This window comes from Diospyros lotus, chromosome 11, assembly GCF_014633365.1.
Source record: "Diospyros lotus cultivar Yz01 chromosome 11, ASM1463336v1, whole genome shotgun sequence".
Classification (NCBI taxonomy): Eukaryota; Viridiplantae; Streptophyta; class Magnoliopsida; order Ericales; family Ebenaceae; genus Diospyros; species Diospyros lotus.
This window is the reverse complement of record NC_068348.1, coordinates 19,774,331-19,792,126: the sequence shown is the minus strand read 5'-3', so window position 1 is coordinate 19,792,126 and position 17,796 is coordinate 19,774,331. Positions and strand designations below refer to the sequence as shown.

The following is a 17,796-nucleotide window of genomic DNA, read 5'->3' as shown; positions in this document are numbered from 1 at the left end:
AATAAGGTCCTTCGGTTTAGAACATATAGTCCATTCTTCTCCTCAACTGCACCAATCATCTTCCCCGTTGCCAAGTCCTGAAATTCACAAGAATGAGGAGAGAAAATACCACGGCAATTTAAATCCTTTGTAAGTTGATGGATAGAAAGCAGGTTGGTTGACAAATTTAGAACATGAAGGACTTGGTTGACAGAAAAATTAGGGTTAAGAGTGACTTTACCTTGTCCTTTGATGGGAATGGATGTGCCATTGGCAATAACAATTTGTTTAGGAGTCAGAAGGGATTTGTAGGAATCAAAGACAGTAATATTATGGGACATATGGTCCGTTGCACCTGAGTCTAGAATCCATGTATCATCCCTAATGATATTAGAGGCTGTTAAAGAATAGAAATTGAAACAATCACCTAGTTTAATACCTAATTGAGCAGTGGAACACGAACCATCCTGAATTGTTTGTAAAAACTGCTTAAGCTTGCTGATTTCATCAGCATTTAGTTGATTTAGTTCCATTCCATTCGCTGTGTTAGTCTTTTCGACTCTCTCTTCCTGTTTGTTTGAAAGATAGGCCTAATTTCGAGCAAGCATATTTTGAAATCCCCCTATCTTTTGAAGGACTGTTTCCTTCCCATGTAACTTAAAACAAGTTTCATGGGTATGCCTTGGTTTTTTATAGTAAGTGCACCATAAATTCTCCTTACATTGTGGCCGAGACTGTCCATCAGTTTTTCCTCCTTCTTTAAACCGTGACACTTCTTCATCAGCTCTTCCTAGTTGCAGTTTGGGTTGCATCCTCTCTCCTTTATTAGTCAGCATTGCAGATCCTTCAGAGTGGATCTCCCCTAGCATTGCAACTCTCCTATTTTCTTCATTGCGGACAACTACAAAAATCTCATTAAGAGATGGCAGCCTTTCCCTTCCAAGTATCTGAACCCTTACCTGGTCATATTCAAGGTTAAGTCTTGCCAAGATTTCCACAACTCTATCCATTTCAAGAATCGAGTGTAGAGTTTCTGTATCTTTTCCACATACCATCTTAATGTCTTGATAATGATCAAGTTCCAACCATAAACCATTCATCTTGTTGTAATACTCAGTAATCGTTAGTGATCCTTGTTTAGTGCTACTCAATTTCATCTTAATCTCGAAGATAATCGAAGCATCCTAAACTTTTGAGTATGTACGCCTAACAGTCTCCCATACATCCTTAGCATTAGACAAAAACATGTAATTTCTACTAACCTCAGGCTACATAGAATTCCATAGCCATGACATGATCATGGAATCCTCAATATCCCATGATGTAAAGCCTGGATCGGTTAGGTGATGCAGCTTCCCTTTACCCTTCAGGAAGGTTTTCACCAATGGAGCCCACTGTAGGTAGTTGCGCCCATCCAACCGATAAGATTGGTATAGCTCTGGTAAGTCCCCAGTGACCAAACTTCCTATCGGAGTATCACTCATATTGGGTCCTTCTAAAGATGACGGGTCTTTCTCAGATGTTTCAGACATGGTTGGAGGAAGAGATGAAGAGGACTATTGCAATCAAGGCAGGAACCGAACAGAATGGTTGAAGCAGCAGTGCAGTCGGAACTTAAATAAACCAGAAGAGCTAGATCAACAATGAAGGTTGAGCAAACGAAGGCTTAGAAGAGATTTAGAGACATGGCTCTGATACCATGAAGAAATCCTTGAAGGAATAGGATTTCTAAGTTTTCTATATTAGCAGAAAACTTTACAAACGGAACTTCTATTTTTATGAATACACCATGTCTTTAAATACAAGAGAATTCTATCATCTATCTCCTAAAAACTAGGAATTAGAAATACAAAATACAACATATTAAGTTAGAGAATTTTTCTCTGAAATCTCTCCTAAAATTTAGGAGATAATGCAGCTAGATCATTTCCTATTTTTTAGGACTTGCTTTGACTGATCTTTATCTTCTTTTAAATCTTTTCCGCCAACAAAAACGTTGATTATAATTTTTAGTAACCAAAAGGAATTTTTTTTTTTCTTCAACTATTTTACTTGGATCGAGTCAATATTAGGGCCCCGATTTGCTAGGTTAGTTGCAACCAGGTATATACGTAGAACCAAATCCACGAAGATCACAATGAATATAGACCAACTTGACAAATCACAATTGGGGGTAGTGAGGTATGAAATACATAAAACAAGCCAATCATGATTGGATTTTATATGTCACTCAGAGATTATTACAACAACAACAATATATCCAGCCGTTATCTCACTATGTGGGGTTGGCTACATAATCTCTGAATCTCACTCAGAGATTATTATCCATCTTAATTATATGTTCCTAAACCACCACATTAGCTGTGTAATTTAATCTTCATGTCACAAATACAGATTGTCCAGGATGTTTTTACAGGAGGTGAGATTTTGACAGTCCCTAACAAATCATCTTTGGAAGACAACCAGACTCGCTGATCATATTTCACAGTGGGTGAATAATTAAGAGTGCGTGTAAATATAATATTTTTGTTAAATTAGTTTAATATGTTGCTGCTCATATAATATGTTTCTATCCTTTTGAAGAACCTCGCGTTTTTGAAAAAAGAATAACATGCATCTACATTTCAGAGATGGGACGAAGAAAGAAGAAGGCATGTTTCTGGGAAGATGTTAGTTTATAAGAGGGGCATTCAAAGAGACGCTGAAGACCAGCAAGCCGAGGATACCACCAGTTTTGACATTACATGAGATCGCTCAGAAGCAGGTTAGAAATATATAGATCTATTACACTATGTGCTCACTATAGAATGCATTAAGAAAAGGTTAGTGAAATGTATTATGTTTCCTAAACGTATATGCTCAATACAGTTATATAAACACAGAGATGATATAATTATGTATGATTGTGCAATGCGGATACAGAGTGCATTGTCAACGTGGGACATCGACATATCTGTATTGGTCCTATTTATACAACAACATGAAGCCACAAAGCCATGATAAGATAACATGAGAAAATTTTCAAAATAATTTCTCTCTCAAGATTTCCTTCCCCAAAGCCCATAACCTCCATGTAAACCTTTAGACCCATTCACTTCTCTATCCTAAGTGTTGCTACTTTAAATTGTTGGAGATACCCAATGCTCTTTGTCCCTCCTCGCCAGAGTCGTCTTCCCTACTTTGCCGCCAGACTAGTTCTTCGTTCAGCCCAGATTGCCCTGATCATTTAGGCACCTTTACATCGCACCGTCCCTGCCCAATCACTGCACCACGCTTCTTCCACCTGCCTCCCTTGCCATCAACCCTCCATCTTGCCATTCAACCTCATAACTTCAAGAAAAGAAACTCAACTTTAGTTAAGTGTCCTTAGTTTTCAATTAATTGCAGCATCCTCTTCTCACTTATTCCCTTAGTCTTTTAATATTTTCAATTGCCCCCTTGATTTATGGCATATTCTCCTCATTTGATCCCTAATTTGGTGTTTCGATACCCTTATCGAAATTCTCTTATTAATCCCTACTCCAAATTCATGGTAATATGATACCACTACAAGAATTCCTGTCTTTGATTGTTGTTTTGGCTTCCTGGTATTCTGATACCATTAAAGGTATTTTTATTTTGGATCCCTATTGTGTCTTCTTGGTTGTTAAAAAACTATTGGAAGTCTTATGTGGTAGAATATTTTCCAAAATTGGCTACCTTCAATTGATCTATTTTTATGGTTTTGTAAAATAGGTTGATAGAATAATAGTTTGATTGAAACACACAGAGAGCCCATAAAGTATATCTGATCTTTATGTTATTGGACCAATGTGACATATTTTGGGTTAATGTGGGTTGAAAAATCTGGTTGTGGCTTATGATGAGTCGATCCGTTAGAGTTTTATTTTGTCATTATAAAATGACTAAGTCATCTTTTCGCTTTATACACACACATAAAAAAACAAATAGTAAATCTTATCAACAATCACCAAATAGGGAAAAAATACGAAGTTTCTAGACTAAATCCAATGGGTTCTACAACAATGGAGGGCAAAGGTATGCCATAAATTATGTGACTTTGTTCTAAACTTGGCATGTACAATTTTTTATGAATGTATGAATTACAAGTGGTATCAAACCCACAATGCGTGAATTATGTGAGATGATTTTGGTTAAGGACATAAAGGCTTTTGGAAATGGGATATATCAGTTTAAAAGGGGTTTATCTGCCCAAGGGGAAAACCTTTTCAAAAATCAAGAATCTTCTTATTTAGATGTGAAAAGTACTCATTTGCATCTTGTGTTCTCTACCCGAAGAGGATGTGTTCAATGATACACTGAGACCTTTTAGTTATATAGCACATGTTGATGCCCATATATGGACCCATTCACTAATATGGTTGTATCTCTGTCCTAAACAATATGATTCTTGGTGAAGAACAATCTTGGTACCAATTAAGTTTTGATTGGGTCAAATTTTAAGAGTAGAAAAAAGGATGTAGAATTTGCCTTTTGGTTATGCATAATCCAGACTTACCTTTTCAAGTTGATGAACCTCCTAAGTCAATTGAGAAGAATAGTGATACTATTAGGATTTAGGATAAAAAAAATAAATCACAATCAAACCATCAATCACACAAAAGAACACATAATTTTAAAGTGAAAAACTCAAATTGAGAAAAATCACGAGTAAGAAGAACAAATATCACTATAATGATATTACTACTACAATAGTAATATAGCTGCTATTAATTTCAGAATATTAGATACTTGTTTATAAATTTATCACTTATCTATAGATGTACACAAAAAAAAAAAAGATTTAAATAAATTTACATTTTAATCAAAAGATGAGCCATGAAGATCAATCTTAATAAGCTAAGAAGAAATATTTAATTGCAGATGTATTCCAATCACAGTCAAATTTAAATTCCATATCACAACTTTCACCTTAAAACAAAATTCAAATATATAATTATTATTAATTCTTTTAACGTTGGTTGAATACTTCGACACATCTCGAGAATCTTTCCATGTTCTCGAGACGTTCTAAAAGACCCTGACTGGCGCCTAGGTATGGCCTAGAACAATATAGAAGAGAATGGAGTCTAATTTCAAGTGAACTTCTTACAGTTGATGATTACCGTGCAATACAATTTTTTCATCACTCAACGTCTCGACTAAGTAAGAGTCATAGTATGATAAACTTACAAGCTCAGTAACTATGTGTCCGATCTCAACAGCCTGACTAAATGATAACTCAAGAAATTATTTCCTAATTAATCATATTGTCTTGACTAAAGACTTTCCCTTCACACTAACGGTGACCACATAGAATGTTCGTCCCAACTTAATGAGGGTGAGGAATCCTATTCGTGAACACTTGTCTCCATGCACCAAGAATACGAAATCACATAAATAAATAAACGTCCCCACCTCGCAATTGAATGTGTTTGATGCATTAGCAAATTTCACATAATAATACACAAGATAACTGTGTCACTTTAAGTCAAAAAATTAGTTATACAATCACAACTTGATAACAAGATCATTATCCATCATATCATGTGATCAATTATCGGTATCGTATTTAGTGTTTTGTTTTCTAACAACCACCTACAAGTTTACCATAAGTATCGCATGCTATGCGATATGTAAATCGTCACCCTTAATCATTATTATTTCATACTAATCAAGATAGTAAATTACGTGTTAGTCCGTAATCGATTAATTAGAGTCCTCATCTGAATAATATAAGGAGCAAGAACATTTAAGACATCTCGTTACCAGAGATTCTTGTCACATATTCTTAACACTTTAATAATAAGAATCTCTAATAAGAAATTTAGGGACTCAATCATATAATAAACTGGAGAGTAATTAATGATGCAAAACTTCCCTTTATTAATATATATATATAAAGATACATTAAATGTATTTATACGTCCGCTTATACGTCATTTCAATCTAGCATTAGGGTACATCATCGACAAATCTAGTGTATGATGTTTGTAATTATGAAAGGTTGAGTGTCAATAAAGAACATGAAAACTATCATGGTTCAACATTAGAAATTCAATTAGACCAGATTTTATTTTTAAAGATGTAGTTTCATCAAACTAACCTTTTTTTTTTTTTTTTTTGCCACATATAGAATGAGTAATCAATCTAAGAGTATTTTTCATTAATTATTAAAAAACATCAATTAATATTGTCCAAACGAGAGAATGTTGAGTATTTTCTAAATTCATGGTACCATTAATTGATATATTTTTATGATTTTATAAACAAGTTGATAAAATAATGGTTTGATCGAAACATATAAAGAGTCCATAAAATACATAGTGATCTTTAAGTAGCTATTCGGTCGATATGATATTTTCTAGGTCAATGTAGAGGGAGATAATATGGGTTGAATAACTTGGTTGTGGCTTGTGATGATCGGACCTATTAAGATTTTATTTTGTCATTATAAAAAGGTTAGGCCCTCTTTGCTCTTTATATACACACCTAAAAAGAATAGTGAATCTCATTAGTAACCTCGGAGTATAGAAATGATAAGAAGTTTTTCTAGCTTAAATCCTATACATTCTATAGCAATGGAAGCCAAATATTTGTCCTAAATTTTGTATTTTGGTGTTCTAAACTTCACACGTGTAGTTTTTTATGAATGTGTGAATTACATTATGTTTTTGGATATCTTATATTTGGATCAACTTTTTTAATTATTAGGTGTTGTTTCTTTGTTCTTAGGTAATTGCTATTTTTTTTTGGGTAACGTCCCATCACGACCATCTTTCACCAATTGACCCCAGGGTAGAGTAAAGGAAATAAATAAGGTAACTACTTTTTTTAGGTAGCTCCTACTTTGTTCAGCAACATTATATTCTTCAATGATAGTGGGGTGCTTAATTTATTCTTGTAAGTTTGTGATTCCATTCTTTCCGTTCTTGTTAGCAAATTGATAGAACTTCAATTTGAGGGGATGTTAAGATATGTTGTTTGATTAATTAGATATTAGTTTAGGTTTGACTTTTATATTAGATTATCTTTTGATTAGATTGACTTTATCTTTTGTTTTGAAATTGACTTTATCTTTGGTTTTAATTTACTTTCAGTTGGTTAGGTTTATCTTTTATCTTATAATTTATAATTTTTAAATACCTTGTAATTTAACCATATTATTCACACAATTTAATATAAACAAGTAATGTCAAGTTAAACCATGTATCTCATAATGGTAAAGGGTTGACAAGGATAAAATGAAAGAATCACGCCATTTGTACAGAATGGGTTCACAGAACCCTTTAAATGCGTGATATATCGCGATTTGTTCACCACATTCTCTCTCTCTCCTCTCTCTTGTCGTCTGCCTCGTCCTCGCCTGCTCTCGCCGTCACTTCGCCTCCTATCGTCGCTACAACCTCGTCACTTCTCGTAGTCTCGCCTCTGTGTCTTGTCGCCTCGTCTCCGCCGTCTCACCACTACAACCTCCAGCAACTAACGACCACCCAAACCATCCGAGGTGCAATGGGCGGCGGCCATCAGCAAGCGACGAGGGATAGGCGAGCAAGAGAGAGAGTGTGTTTTGGGTCATTTATCAAAGGGGTAATTTGGTCATTTCATTATTTTGTAAAGTTTTCTAAACACCCCCTTCTGTACAAATAGTTTTATCCTAAAATGAAATTGATGGTGATCGTGGGTAAAGAAGCGTCTAAGAGGCAATGTCAATGCCTACCGTTGAAGGCTCGATGGAAAAGAGAGGCAATGTCAATGCCTACTGTTGAAGGCTCGATGGAAATGGCATCACAACATTGAGGATCTAATGATAAAGAAAAAATACTTTAATGATGGGGGTTTACGAATGGTAGAAGGCTACAATAAATGATAGAATAAGGTTAAATGATGAGGAATGGTAAGAGGCTACGAGAACTAGTGATGAAGGGCCTATAAAGAATCGATGGTAAGAGGATGTTATTGACAATTAAAGTTAAGGGATGATGGAAGGCTATGATAGACAATGACTGAGGCAAAATGCACTACGACAACCGATTTTATAGAGGTTTTGGGCAAAAGGTAATGGTTGATGGCAATCCTTAATAGAGAACACTGGCAATGACATGAATTCAACAAACAACGACTATTAGAGTGTGTTTGATTGCATACTTTTCTCATGAAAATAGCCATTTTCCATGTAAATTCTAGTTTTGGTGGTGTTTGATTAGCCATATTTTCTAGGTAATTCTAATTCTCACTTTTGCTCACGTGACCCCCAATTCCCATTTTTGTTGGAAAATCAATTCTTATGGGGGGTGCTTGGAAAAGAAATTCCAGGGAAGAAAAAGAAAAGGGGAAACACAAAGGAGAAGAAGAGGGGAAGCGTGGCCGGCGGTCATGAGGAGGAAGGGAAGCGCGGCCGAGGGTCACGAGGAGGAAGGGAAGGGCGGTCGATGATGGCAGCCACGACCAGTAAAGATCGGCCATCGGTAGTTGCAGCGTCCATCGACGATGGGCAACGAAAATGGCAGCGGCAACAATGGCCACTGCAACCGGCACCGGTGGCGATGGGGGAAGGCAGGGAGAAGAACTGGGTTTGGGAGGGGGGAGAGAGATCTAGGTAGCTTACCACGAAGGCTTTGAAAATGAGTTGGTCCTTTCATGGCGGCACCTCCTTAGAGTCGAAAATTCGATTGACGGACGCCTCATCGACCGCATCTCCTTCCTCTGGCGCATTTTTATTCTCCAAGTCCTGATAGGAGAAGGCAGCGATGGTGGCGATGCTTGTTCCAGCGATGAAGGCAATGGGAGAAGGCAAGGCAGCATGGTCTCGTGCTGCTAGATCTCTCAATTCTCCAGCGATGGTGGCAATATGGAGAATGGCAAGGCGAAGAAATGGGTTTGGGAGGCAGGGGGAGAGAGAGAGAAAGAGAGATATAAGAGAAAGCAGGGAGAAGACGGGGTGGGTTTGAGGAAGAAATTGCATAGAAAATAAAATTCAATCAAACACTTCTAATTGATAATTTTCATGTAAATAAGTTTAATCAGGACCTAGAGAATAAAACACTTCTAATTCAATCAAACACTTATTTTATTTCTATGTAAGTTTCATACTTGCAATCAAACAGGCCCGAATAAAACACTTCTAATTCAATCAAACACTTATTTTTATTTCTATGTAAGTTCCATACTTGCAATCAAACAGGCCCTTATAGTGTTGTGGGAAAAGAAAAATGGTGCAAGTGCAGTTTAAGAAACTTTTAAAAGTTTCCTAGGTGACACTTCTACATCCTAAAAATTAGGATGTTACGTTTAAACCCTATATGTTTGATTATCTTTGCATATAACCTTATTTTTATTCAAATTGCACTAACACCCTACAATTTACATTTTATTATTCATTAGACTATTTAATTAGCATAAATTGCACACGACCCTAAATGCATGCATTTATAGTATGATGTGAAAATTTACAACTATTATGTTAAAACCCATTTCTAACTACATCCGTGCATATATGGTCATGTCATTACCTTTTATGAGTTGATGGATAAACTAAGATAAACATTATTTATTAATGGGTGATTGGCGTTTTATCTTAAACCAAATGATATAAGTTTATTTGATAAACAATAAACAACATTGTTTATCATAATGGGTATTGGAAGTTATGCATATTTGATCATATGCACGAAAATCGCTTTGACGGGGTCATCGGATGATTCATTACCTAATTCAGGATATTTAAACATGTATCCAAGCGCTTCAAGAGAAGATGATAAGAATATGATCAGTTGTTTATGTGAAAAATTCAAAAATTGATTATTTTCTTCAAATTAGCTTTGAAATTACTAGTGAGTTTGAAATACTGAACATACAACAATCGAGAAAATAACATAAAATATTCTCATATCTATGAATATGAGAATATGATGCCTCTATGAAAATTTAAAAAATAATTATTTTATTCAAAATAACATTGAAATTAGTAGTGAGTTTAAAATACTGAATATGCAATAATCAAGAAGATAACATAAAATACTGTAAACTTATTTTTTATTTTTACATAATGGCTAAACTTTCAACTCTCCTCATTTAGAGGTTGTTTGGCTTAGCGGTTTAACCGCTTATAAGCTGCATAAGCAGCGTTTAAGCTAAGCAGCATTGTTGAATAAAGTGTTTGGCAACCCAAATTAGCTTAAACGTTAAGTAGCTTAAATATTACTATAATAGCGTTTGAGAAAACCTAGTACCCCCCAAGCTTTTGCACAAAACGCTACCACGTTTACCAAGTAAAAGATTATTCTACCCTACTCCATCATCTTCTCTTTGCTTTAGCCATTACTACCGCTGCCGCCGCCGCCATCGCCCTTCCTCCATAACTAGGTCTCCGTCGTCCAGCTGGGCCGCCACAAGCAGCCGAAATGTTGGTCGCGTTATCGCTGCATAACTAGGTCTTGCCATCGTTGCATAACCAGGTCGCACCATCATTGGATCTGGTTCCAGATCTGTCGCCACAAGTTGCCGAGCATCATCGACCATTCTTCATTACCGCCGTCACCATCAGGTGCCGCCTCCAGCCTTGATCACCGCCTCCTCCTCCATCGCCGATGGCATCCCCGACCTGTAAGCCAGAGTATATACAATATATATATATATATATTATACACCTGTAAGTGTATATATATGTGTATTGTATATATATTAATAGTAATATTTTTAAGAAAAAAATAAAAGATATATATATTATATTAATATATTTTTTAATAAGTATGTATAATTTATCTAATATTTAAAAATTAATTTTTTTATAAAAATTACTATTTTTATAAATTTTATTTATATTATTTAACATCATATCTATTTTAGTCTTTTTGTCAATTTTGATAACTTATTAGCTTTTATAAACCAAATATATAATTATTAACTGACAGATTAAAAACATATTTATCCAAATACGTTATTAACTTAAACACTACACAATTTTTATGCTAACGACTAATTAACTTAAAAACTACAATTAAAAACGGTAAGCCAAACAGCCTCTTAGTTAAATTGTGCTTCTATAGGCTGTAATAGAAATTATGGCTATAAACCCTAAGAGTGATATGCTCATTTAAGTTCAACTTTGCTAGCTATAATATCTTGTTGGTGGATTCTTTCACGACTTAATTTGTGGTTTGTGTCGGCATACTAGACGGTTGCTTTCTATTTTGGGTTTCTTTTTCTCTTTTTGGTAAATGATTTCTTATTCAAGTATTTGCTTTTACCCTTTTAAAATATAGGGTTTCTTATAAAGAATTTCACTATATTTTGAAATATAGTGAATTTCACTATTTTTTTAAAGATAAACTAGCCTTTTGGCCCTATTTTTTTTTTTTTTTCATTCTAGTTCGGTCCAATTCTAATTTTGGACCAAAAATTGAATAAATTACTAGAGTCGTGCTATTTGTATAGAGGAGAATTTGACATGTGAGTATACTGGGCGATATATCGTGATATTTTGACATCAAAATATCGTGATTTTTGCTCACCCCTTTCTCTATCCCCTTCCCTCGTTGCTGTGACCAACCACTCGCCATTGTTCTTAGCGTCAACCACCTCTTCTGCTTTCACCGCCGCCTCATCTCATTTCACCACTACGACCTCGCCGCCTTGCCTCTTCTTGTTGTTGCAACCTCACCTTTATCGTCTTGCCACCTCGCCTCATCACCACTGTATCTTTCAGCAATCGACTCGCCTCTTGTTGATGCGACGAAAAATGGCCATGAAATGGTCGGTTGCAATAGCGAGGATGTGGCGATGATAGTGGCGCACGAGAGGAAGAGGAGAGAGATGAGAGGTTACTGGAGGGGAAAGGGGCAAAATGGTCATTGAGAAATGAGAAAAAGAAGCAAAATGGTCCTTCAAGCCATCTGTAAACCCACCTATAAAAACCTATCTGTACAAATAACATTATTAAAAATACTATATATATGTGTGTGTGTGTGTGTTTAACATTGCTCTACAAATTATTTACAGAAAAAAAAAAAAAAAAACATTGCTCTACAAATGCATAACAATACATACTTTGTACATGCAACGTTGTGTGTATTGTTGTATAAATGTATGCACTGTACATATACATACAACAACACATGCACTGTTGTATGTATTTGCATACACTACATACATAGTTGAATTTACATGTAACAGTTTGAAAAGTTATATTAATGGGATCGGTCCGGTTTGGTTCGGTCCTCCCTTTAATTAGTTTCGTCTTTGATATTAAATTTTTGCCAATTTTATTTTTGGATGGATTGAATATCTCTAGTTAGCCATTCACACCACATACATATAGTAGCTAAATGCTATGATTTGATAATACAATCTCTCAATAAGTTGCTAACCATAGTTTAATTTTTGAAAAGGTGCAAAATTCCTTTTCATTTATATATTTACTTTTTTATCCCTCAACAACAATTATCACTCTGCACCTTTGCTTGCTTGGTAGGATTATATATAACGAGGGTAAGAGTGAAAACTTAAGCATATAACTCGAGGATGCCCAGACTGTCATTTGTGGGTTCAATAAATGTGAGAATTTCCCGATTTTAAAGATGTATCTGAGTTGTAGTCAAGCCATTTTTCTATTAAAACATATTTGAGTGGTAGTTACTTCAATTGTTAGTTTGGATGATAAATATTTATTAACAGATTATGTTATAAGCATTTCCCAATACTTTTGTTATTCTTGCAAAGTGTTCCATTTACATTTTAATTTCTATGGCTGAATTATTATATGTAAAAGATTCAAAAGAAAAAAAAATTATGTTATTGGTATCCCTTGGGTTATATAATACATCACAAATGATAAAAATACTCTTCGTATCTCATCATCTTGGATGGGGTATTTCAGTCATGTGCTTCATCACCTCATTTCACCGTCTTGAATAAAAAGTATTTTACACATTTTAATTAAATTGTATAGCCTAATGTGTAAGTCATAATGTGCTAATAACATTTTTTAAGGAAAAAATGTGTAAAATATTTTAAAATTTTGGAATTTCAATCTCTATGAGATGAAATTATTAAAATGGGGTAAATTGAAAGAAAACGACTTTTTTTTTATTTTTTTCGAATTTATTTGATATGAAAAGAAGAAATTAGAAAAAAAAAAAAAAAGGAAAAGAAAGAACATTCCCGCTCCAGAAGGCCCGACCCGCAACCCAACTGAGTTGCGGGCAGAGTATCCCCCCCCCCCCCCCGGCAAGTCGTCCTCACTTGTCTGAGTTCGCCTTCTGCCATCGCTACCGTGCTTCCACTCCATTGCCTTAACCGCTCCCCACCGACCAGTCGACCACTGTCTCTCCTCTCTGTTCTCCAAGCCGCCGTGAACCGCCATAACAGCCACCGATAGTTTGCCATTCCTGTTGAATGTCGTCTCACCGATCCTTCCCCTTTTTCCTCTTCAACGCCAATCTCTCCGTCATTGTCATCTCTCCTCTGACCGGCACGGTGCTCGGAGGCATCGTCGCCACCTAGAGGAACTGGTCGTGGTGGTTCAGTGTCTTTTTGGAAGGACTGTCCCCCACAATAGTTTTGATTTGGGCGAAATCTTCGCCTTCAGGTATAGACCCAAAATCCCGATTTCATCTGTTGGAGGATAAGTTGGAATATTCGTTCGAGTTGCCTGGATTAAGAGGTGCCGATACTCGATCCAGCCGAAATTTGGGTGAGTTTTGAATTTCCGTTTCCTGGGTTTATTTTGATCTGGCTGTTTGTATTCCTTGTTGATGATTTCGAACAATCGGGCTACGTGTACTGTTGTTATTCGCCTTCTGGTTTCTCTTGTGGCTATACCCGTGGATTTACTGCCGTTGATTGAGGGATTTTGGATAATTTTGGACTATCAGCGAACTGATTATTTGACTCCCTCGAACTGCTATGGTGAAACCCTAATGGATTGAATTGAAGGAGCTGACTCCTGAAATTACCGATTTAAACAGTATGAATACTAGTAGTAGTAATAATAATAATAATAATAAATAAATAAAATAGATATGCTAATGATATATATATATATCTATATTGACGAATGAATAATGCTCTTGGAGTGAGTAAGAATCTGAGACAGATTTAAATGATGTTATATTTCATGATTGATTTGATGTACTGATCAGATTGAGGTCAATGCTTATGTAACATGTTTTGCACTTCCTTGAAACAGGTAGCAATTCGCAGTGAACCTGTCCAGAAAGGGCACCTGGAAGGCTACCAATTATGTAATAGTAATTGGAGTTCAATTGATTGTTAATCATGAAATGGAATAGCTGCTCATGTAGCCATATTATAACCAAGACGTTATGATGGTTTTTAGAAATCTGAATGGCACAATCACAAGAAGACCATTTCGTTTGGAACCCTGCTTCACCAGGAGTTATTTATCAATGGGTCATATCTATTCAATTACCAAAAAGACAGCTTTGAGATTGATCTTTGAGAGAGAGTATATTCTCAGCTACAGTGTCAGGAAGCCTTTTGTTTCAGATATAGGCGATAGACAGTATATAAGATCTTCTCTCCTACATTTCTGCACAAGTAGTAGTAAGACAGAAAGCATTTGTTGGGAAGGATCATCTCACATAGTTCTGCTCAGAAAGCTTGAAGTTTCTCTTAGAGAGCATCAATTTGACGAGGCATGGGAAGCTTATAATGATTTCAGAAATTTGTATGGTTCTCCAAGCAAGTCTGTCTTGAATAGATTGATAATTGAGCTGTCATACTCATCTGATCCTCAGTGGCTTCAGAAGGCATGTGATTTAGTTTTCTTAACAATTAAAGATAAATCTAATTTGCTTCAGTCTGACTTCCTATCTAAACTCTCCCTGTCCTTGGCAAGAGCTCAAATGCCTGTTCCCACATCCAAGATTCTCAGGCTGATGCTGGAGAAAGGCAGTTTGCCTCCGTTGAATATACTGGGACTGGTTATTCTGCATATGGTGAAGACAGAGATTGGGACACATCTTGCTTCCAATATATTGATTGAGCTTTGTAATCGTATTCAATATTTAAGTGCAAATAAATTTGTTTCTGCAAAGATTAGGAAACCCAATACAATGATTTTTAACCTCGTTCTGGATGCTTGTTTGAGGTTTAGGTCACCTTTGAAGGGCCAACAGATTGTAGAACTTTTGGCACAAACTGGTGTCATAGCAGATGCACATACCATTGTTATCATCTCTCAGATGCATGAGATGAATGGCCAGAGGGATGAATTAAAGAAATATAAGGATTTTATTGATCAGGTTTCAAATAGTCTGCTTTACCATTACAGGCAGTTCTATGATTGTTTGCTAGGCTTACATTTTAGATTTAATGATGTTGATGCTGCTTCAGAACTCATTTTGGATATGTGCCGATTTGGGGAATCTTGTCATGGTCAAAAAGATTGGAAGGAGCCTCAGAAGCCTTGTCTTGTCCCGATTGGATCTCACAATCTGAGCACAGGGTTGAGAATACAGATATTACCGGAGCAGCTGCAGAAGGATTCTGCCCTCAAAGTGGAAACTAGGGAGGAGTTTATTATGTATAAACATGGGAAAGTTCTCCTTAGTAACAAAGGAATAGCCAAGCTTGTCCTCCAGTATAATAGATGCGGGAGGATTAGTGACCTGTCAAAGCTATTGATTAATATTAAGAATGAGGTGGGCTCACTAGAAGAAAGTTTGTGTTCTGATGTGATTGATGTCTGCCTTAGCTTGGGGTGGCTGGAGAATGCTCATGACATCCTGGATGACATGGAGTTGGCAGGATCTTCTGTGGATACCAATTTGTATACAGTGCTATTGAGGGCTTACAACGAAAGAAAGATGTTTAGGGAAGCAGAGGCACTGCTAAAACAAATCAGGAAAGCTGGTTTGGATGTAAAATGGTTTGATAAAAGAGAAGATACAACCACTTTGTCTTCAAAAAGAATAACTTCAAGTAGAAGGTTAGATTTGATGAAGTGTGTCATCCAAGAAATGGAAGAAGAGGATAAAGCCGTGCCTTCTGTGGTTTATGAGTTAAATTCTTCCATCTACTTTTTCTGGAAAGCTAAAATGACAGAGGATGCTTTAAGGACGTATAGAAAGATGGAACAAATGAAAATCCATCCTACTCTGCAAACCTTTTTTAATATGATTTCTGGGTGTTCTTCTCTAGAACTGTATCGTGAAATTACTACCTTATGGGGGGACATGAAGAGGAAAATGGAGAATGGAAGTCTTTGGGTTGACAGAGATGTGTACGAGTTCTTAGTATTGAGTTTTATTCGTGGTGGTTATTTTGGAACAGTGATGGAAGTTGTTGGTTATATGAAGGAACGGAATTTGTACATTGACAAATGGATGTTTAAGCTTGAGTTCCTAAAGTTTCATAAAGATCTGTACAGGAGTTTAAAAGCATCTAATGCTATAACTGAGGCTCAAAGCAAGAGAATTGGACATGTTCGAGCATTTAGGAAGTGGATTGGGATACACTGAAGCTCATTCAAAAGTTTTCTGGTTTGTGGCTTGTTCCAAGCCTAGGTTCTTTACTTTTGACCTTTGACGTCGTTATCTCAATTTTAACCATGTAAATACAGCCTGATTTATGTAGAGACCCTGTTAACTATCGAACAAGGTGTTCCATTGATAAACCCTACAAAATTTTTCGGAGCTTGATTCTATGTTTTTTCTTCTGTTGATTGCCTAACTACCCAAAGTCTCCCGATAATACACATAAATATTCGTTCGCGTACATTATGATGTTTGCCAAATTGGAATGTGGTCCTAGTTTGATTGCTCTGATTTTTGTGTTTTCCCCTGTTTTTTTTTTTATTCTGGCACTGTTAAGGCTTTTTCTAGATGGTTTCTTTTGTAATGCAATATCCTTATGCCAAGATTTTCTCCAAATGCATAATTCTTATCCTAGTGTTGTGGTATTCTGCTTTGTTGGAAGCTAAAAACTTAGTTGTTTTTCTCTCAAAAGTGATGAAATAGTAGGAATATGACAAGCACAAACAAGAATGCAATCCATATGCTTGTAAGTTGCAACACGGAGTGGTACCTACTCTACTCCTTGCCTAATATGTTTGCCTACCCTTTTTTATCTATAATGTTATTTATACACTCAGGTAGCGTTTGTTAATCAAGATATAGATCGAAAAAAATAAGATATGGTAAATATCTTGGACAAAAATATTTTTCATTGTATTTGTTAAATTTATCTAAAAAGAAGTTGCATGATTTCTTATCGTGAACTTTTTAGATAAATTTATCTCTCTTTCCCTTCGGATAAGTTATTTTGGACTTTACAGATAAGTTATCTTAATATAAATTTATCTAACTCATTTTAACAAATGCTACTTCAAGAAATTTTAAACACTTATTCACAAAGTTACCAACTAATTTTCCAAAATGATAGAACAGCTGGAATATCAGAAGTACAAGCAAGAATGCAATCCATGTACTTGCAAATTGTGATTGGGTATGAAATTATTCCTGTGGTTACAGGCGATGCATCTGAACATCTACTCTAAATAACTCCATTGATTTGGAATTTTGGTTCATGGTCAATGATGTACTTGCTTTAAGTTGTACCCTGTAAAGCATGGTTGTTAAGTGTCAGAGCTGTTCTGCTTTTTGCTAATTGATGAAGTTGAAGGTTGTTTTTTTTGGGCTTCACTTCTTTATTATTGATATCTATATTTGTGTGTGTGTGCCCGGGGGGGAGCATGGAGTTGTATATCACTCATTTAAAGGGAAGATAATGTAAGATATGAACAAAAAAGCTTAGACAAAGAAATGAAGGCAGGCATATCCCAATGGCCAATAA

At 35.8% G+C, this 17,796-nt stretch overlaps 1 protein-coding gene across 25 annotated transcripts in view; it reads left to right on the top strand.

The window, feature by feature from the left end:
* Nucleotides 1-16,772, top strand: part of LOC127813485 (pentatricopeptide repeat-containing protein At4g17616) — a 105,497-nt gene extending 88,725 nt beyond the window's left edge. For 18 of the 25 annotated variants that reach the window (XM_052354476.1, XM_052354471.1, XM_052354473.1 and 15 more), the window contains 3 exons: nucleotides 2,608-2,743; nucleotides 6,715-6,800; nucleotides 14,168-16,772. In XM_052354476.1, the coding sequence (XP_052210436.1) occupies nucleotides 14,304-16,463 (2,160 nt within the window). In that variant the 5' untranslated portion in view covers nucleotides 2,608-2,743; nucleotides 6,715-6,800; nucleotides 14,168-14,303 and the 3' untranslated portion in view covers nucleotides 16,464-16,772. Of the gene's footprint in view, nucleotides 1-2,395; nucleotides 2,485-2,607; nucleotides 2,744-6,714; nucleotides 6,801-13,216; nucleotides 13,673-14,167 lie in introns of those variants that run through there. The other 7 variants (XM_052354474.1, XM_052354472.1, XM_052354465.1 and 4 more) reach the window with 3 other exon arrangements.
* Nucleotides 16,773-17,796: the final 1,024 nt, after the last annotated feature.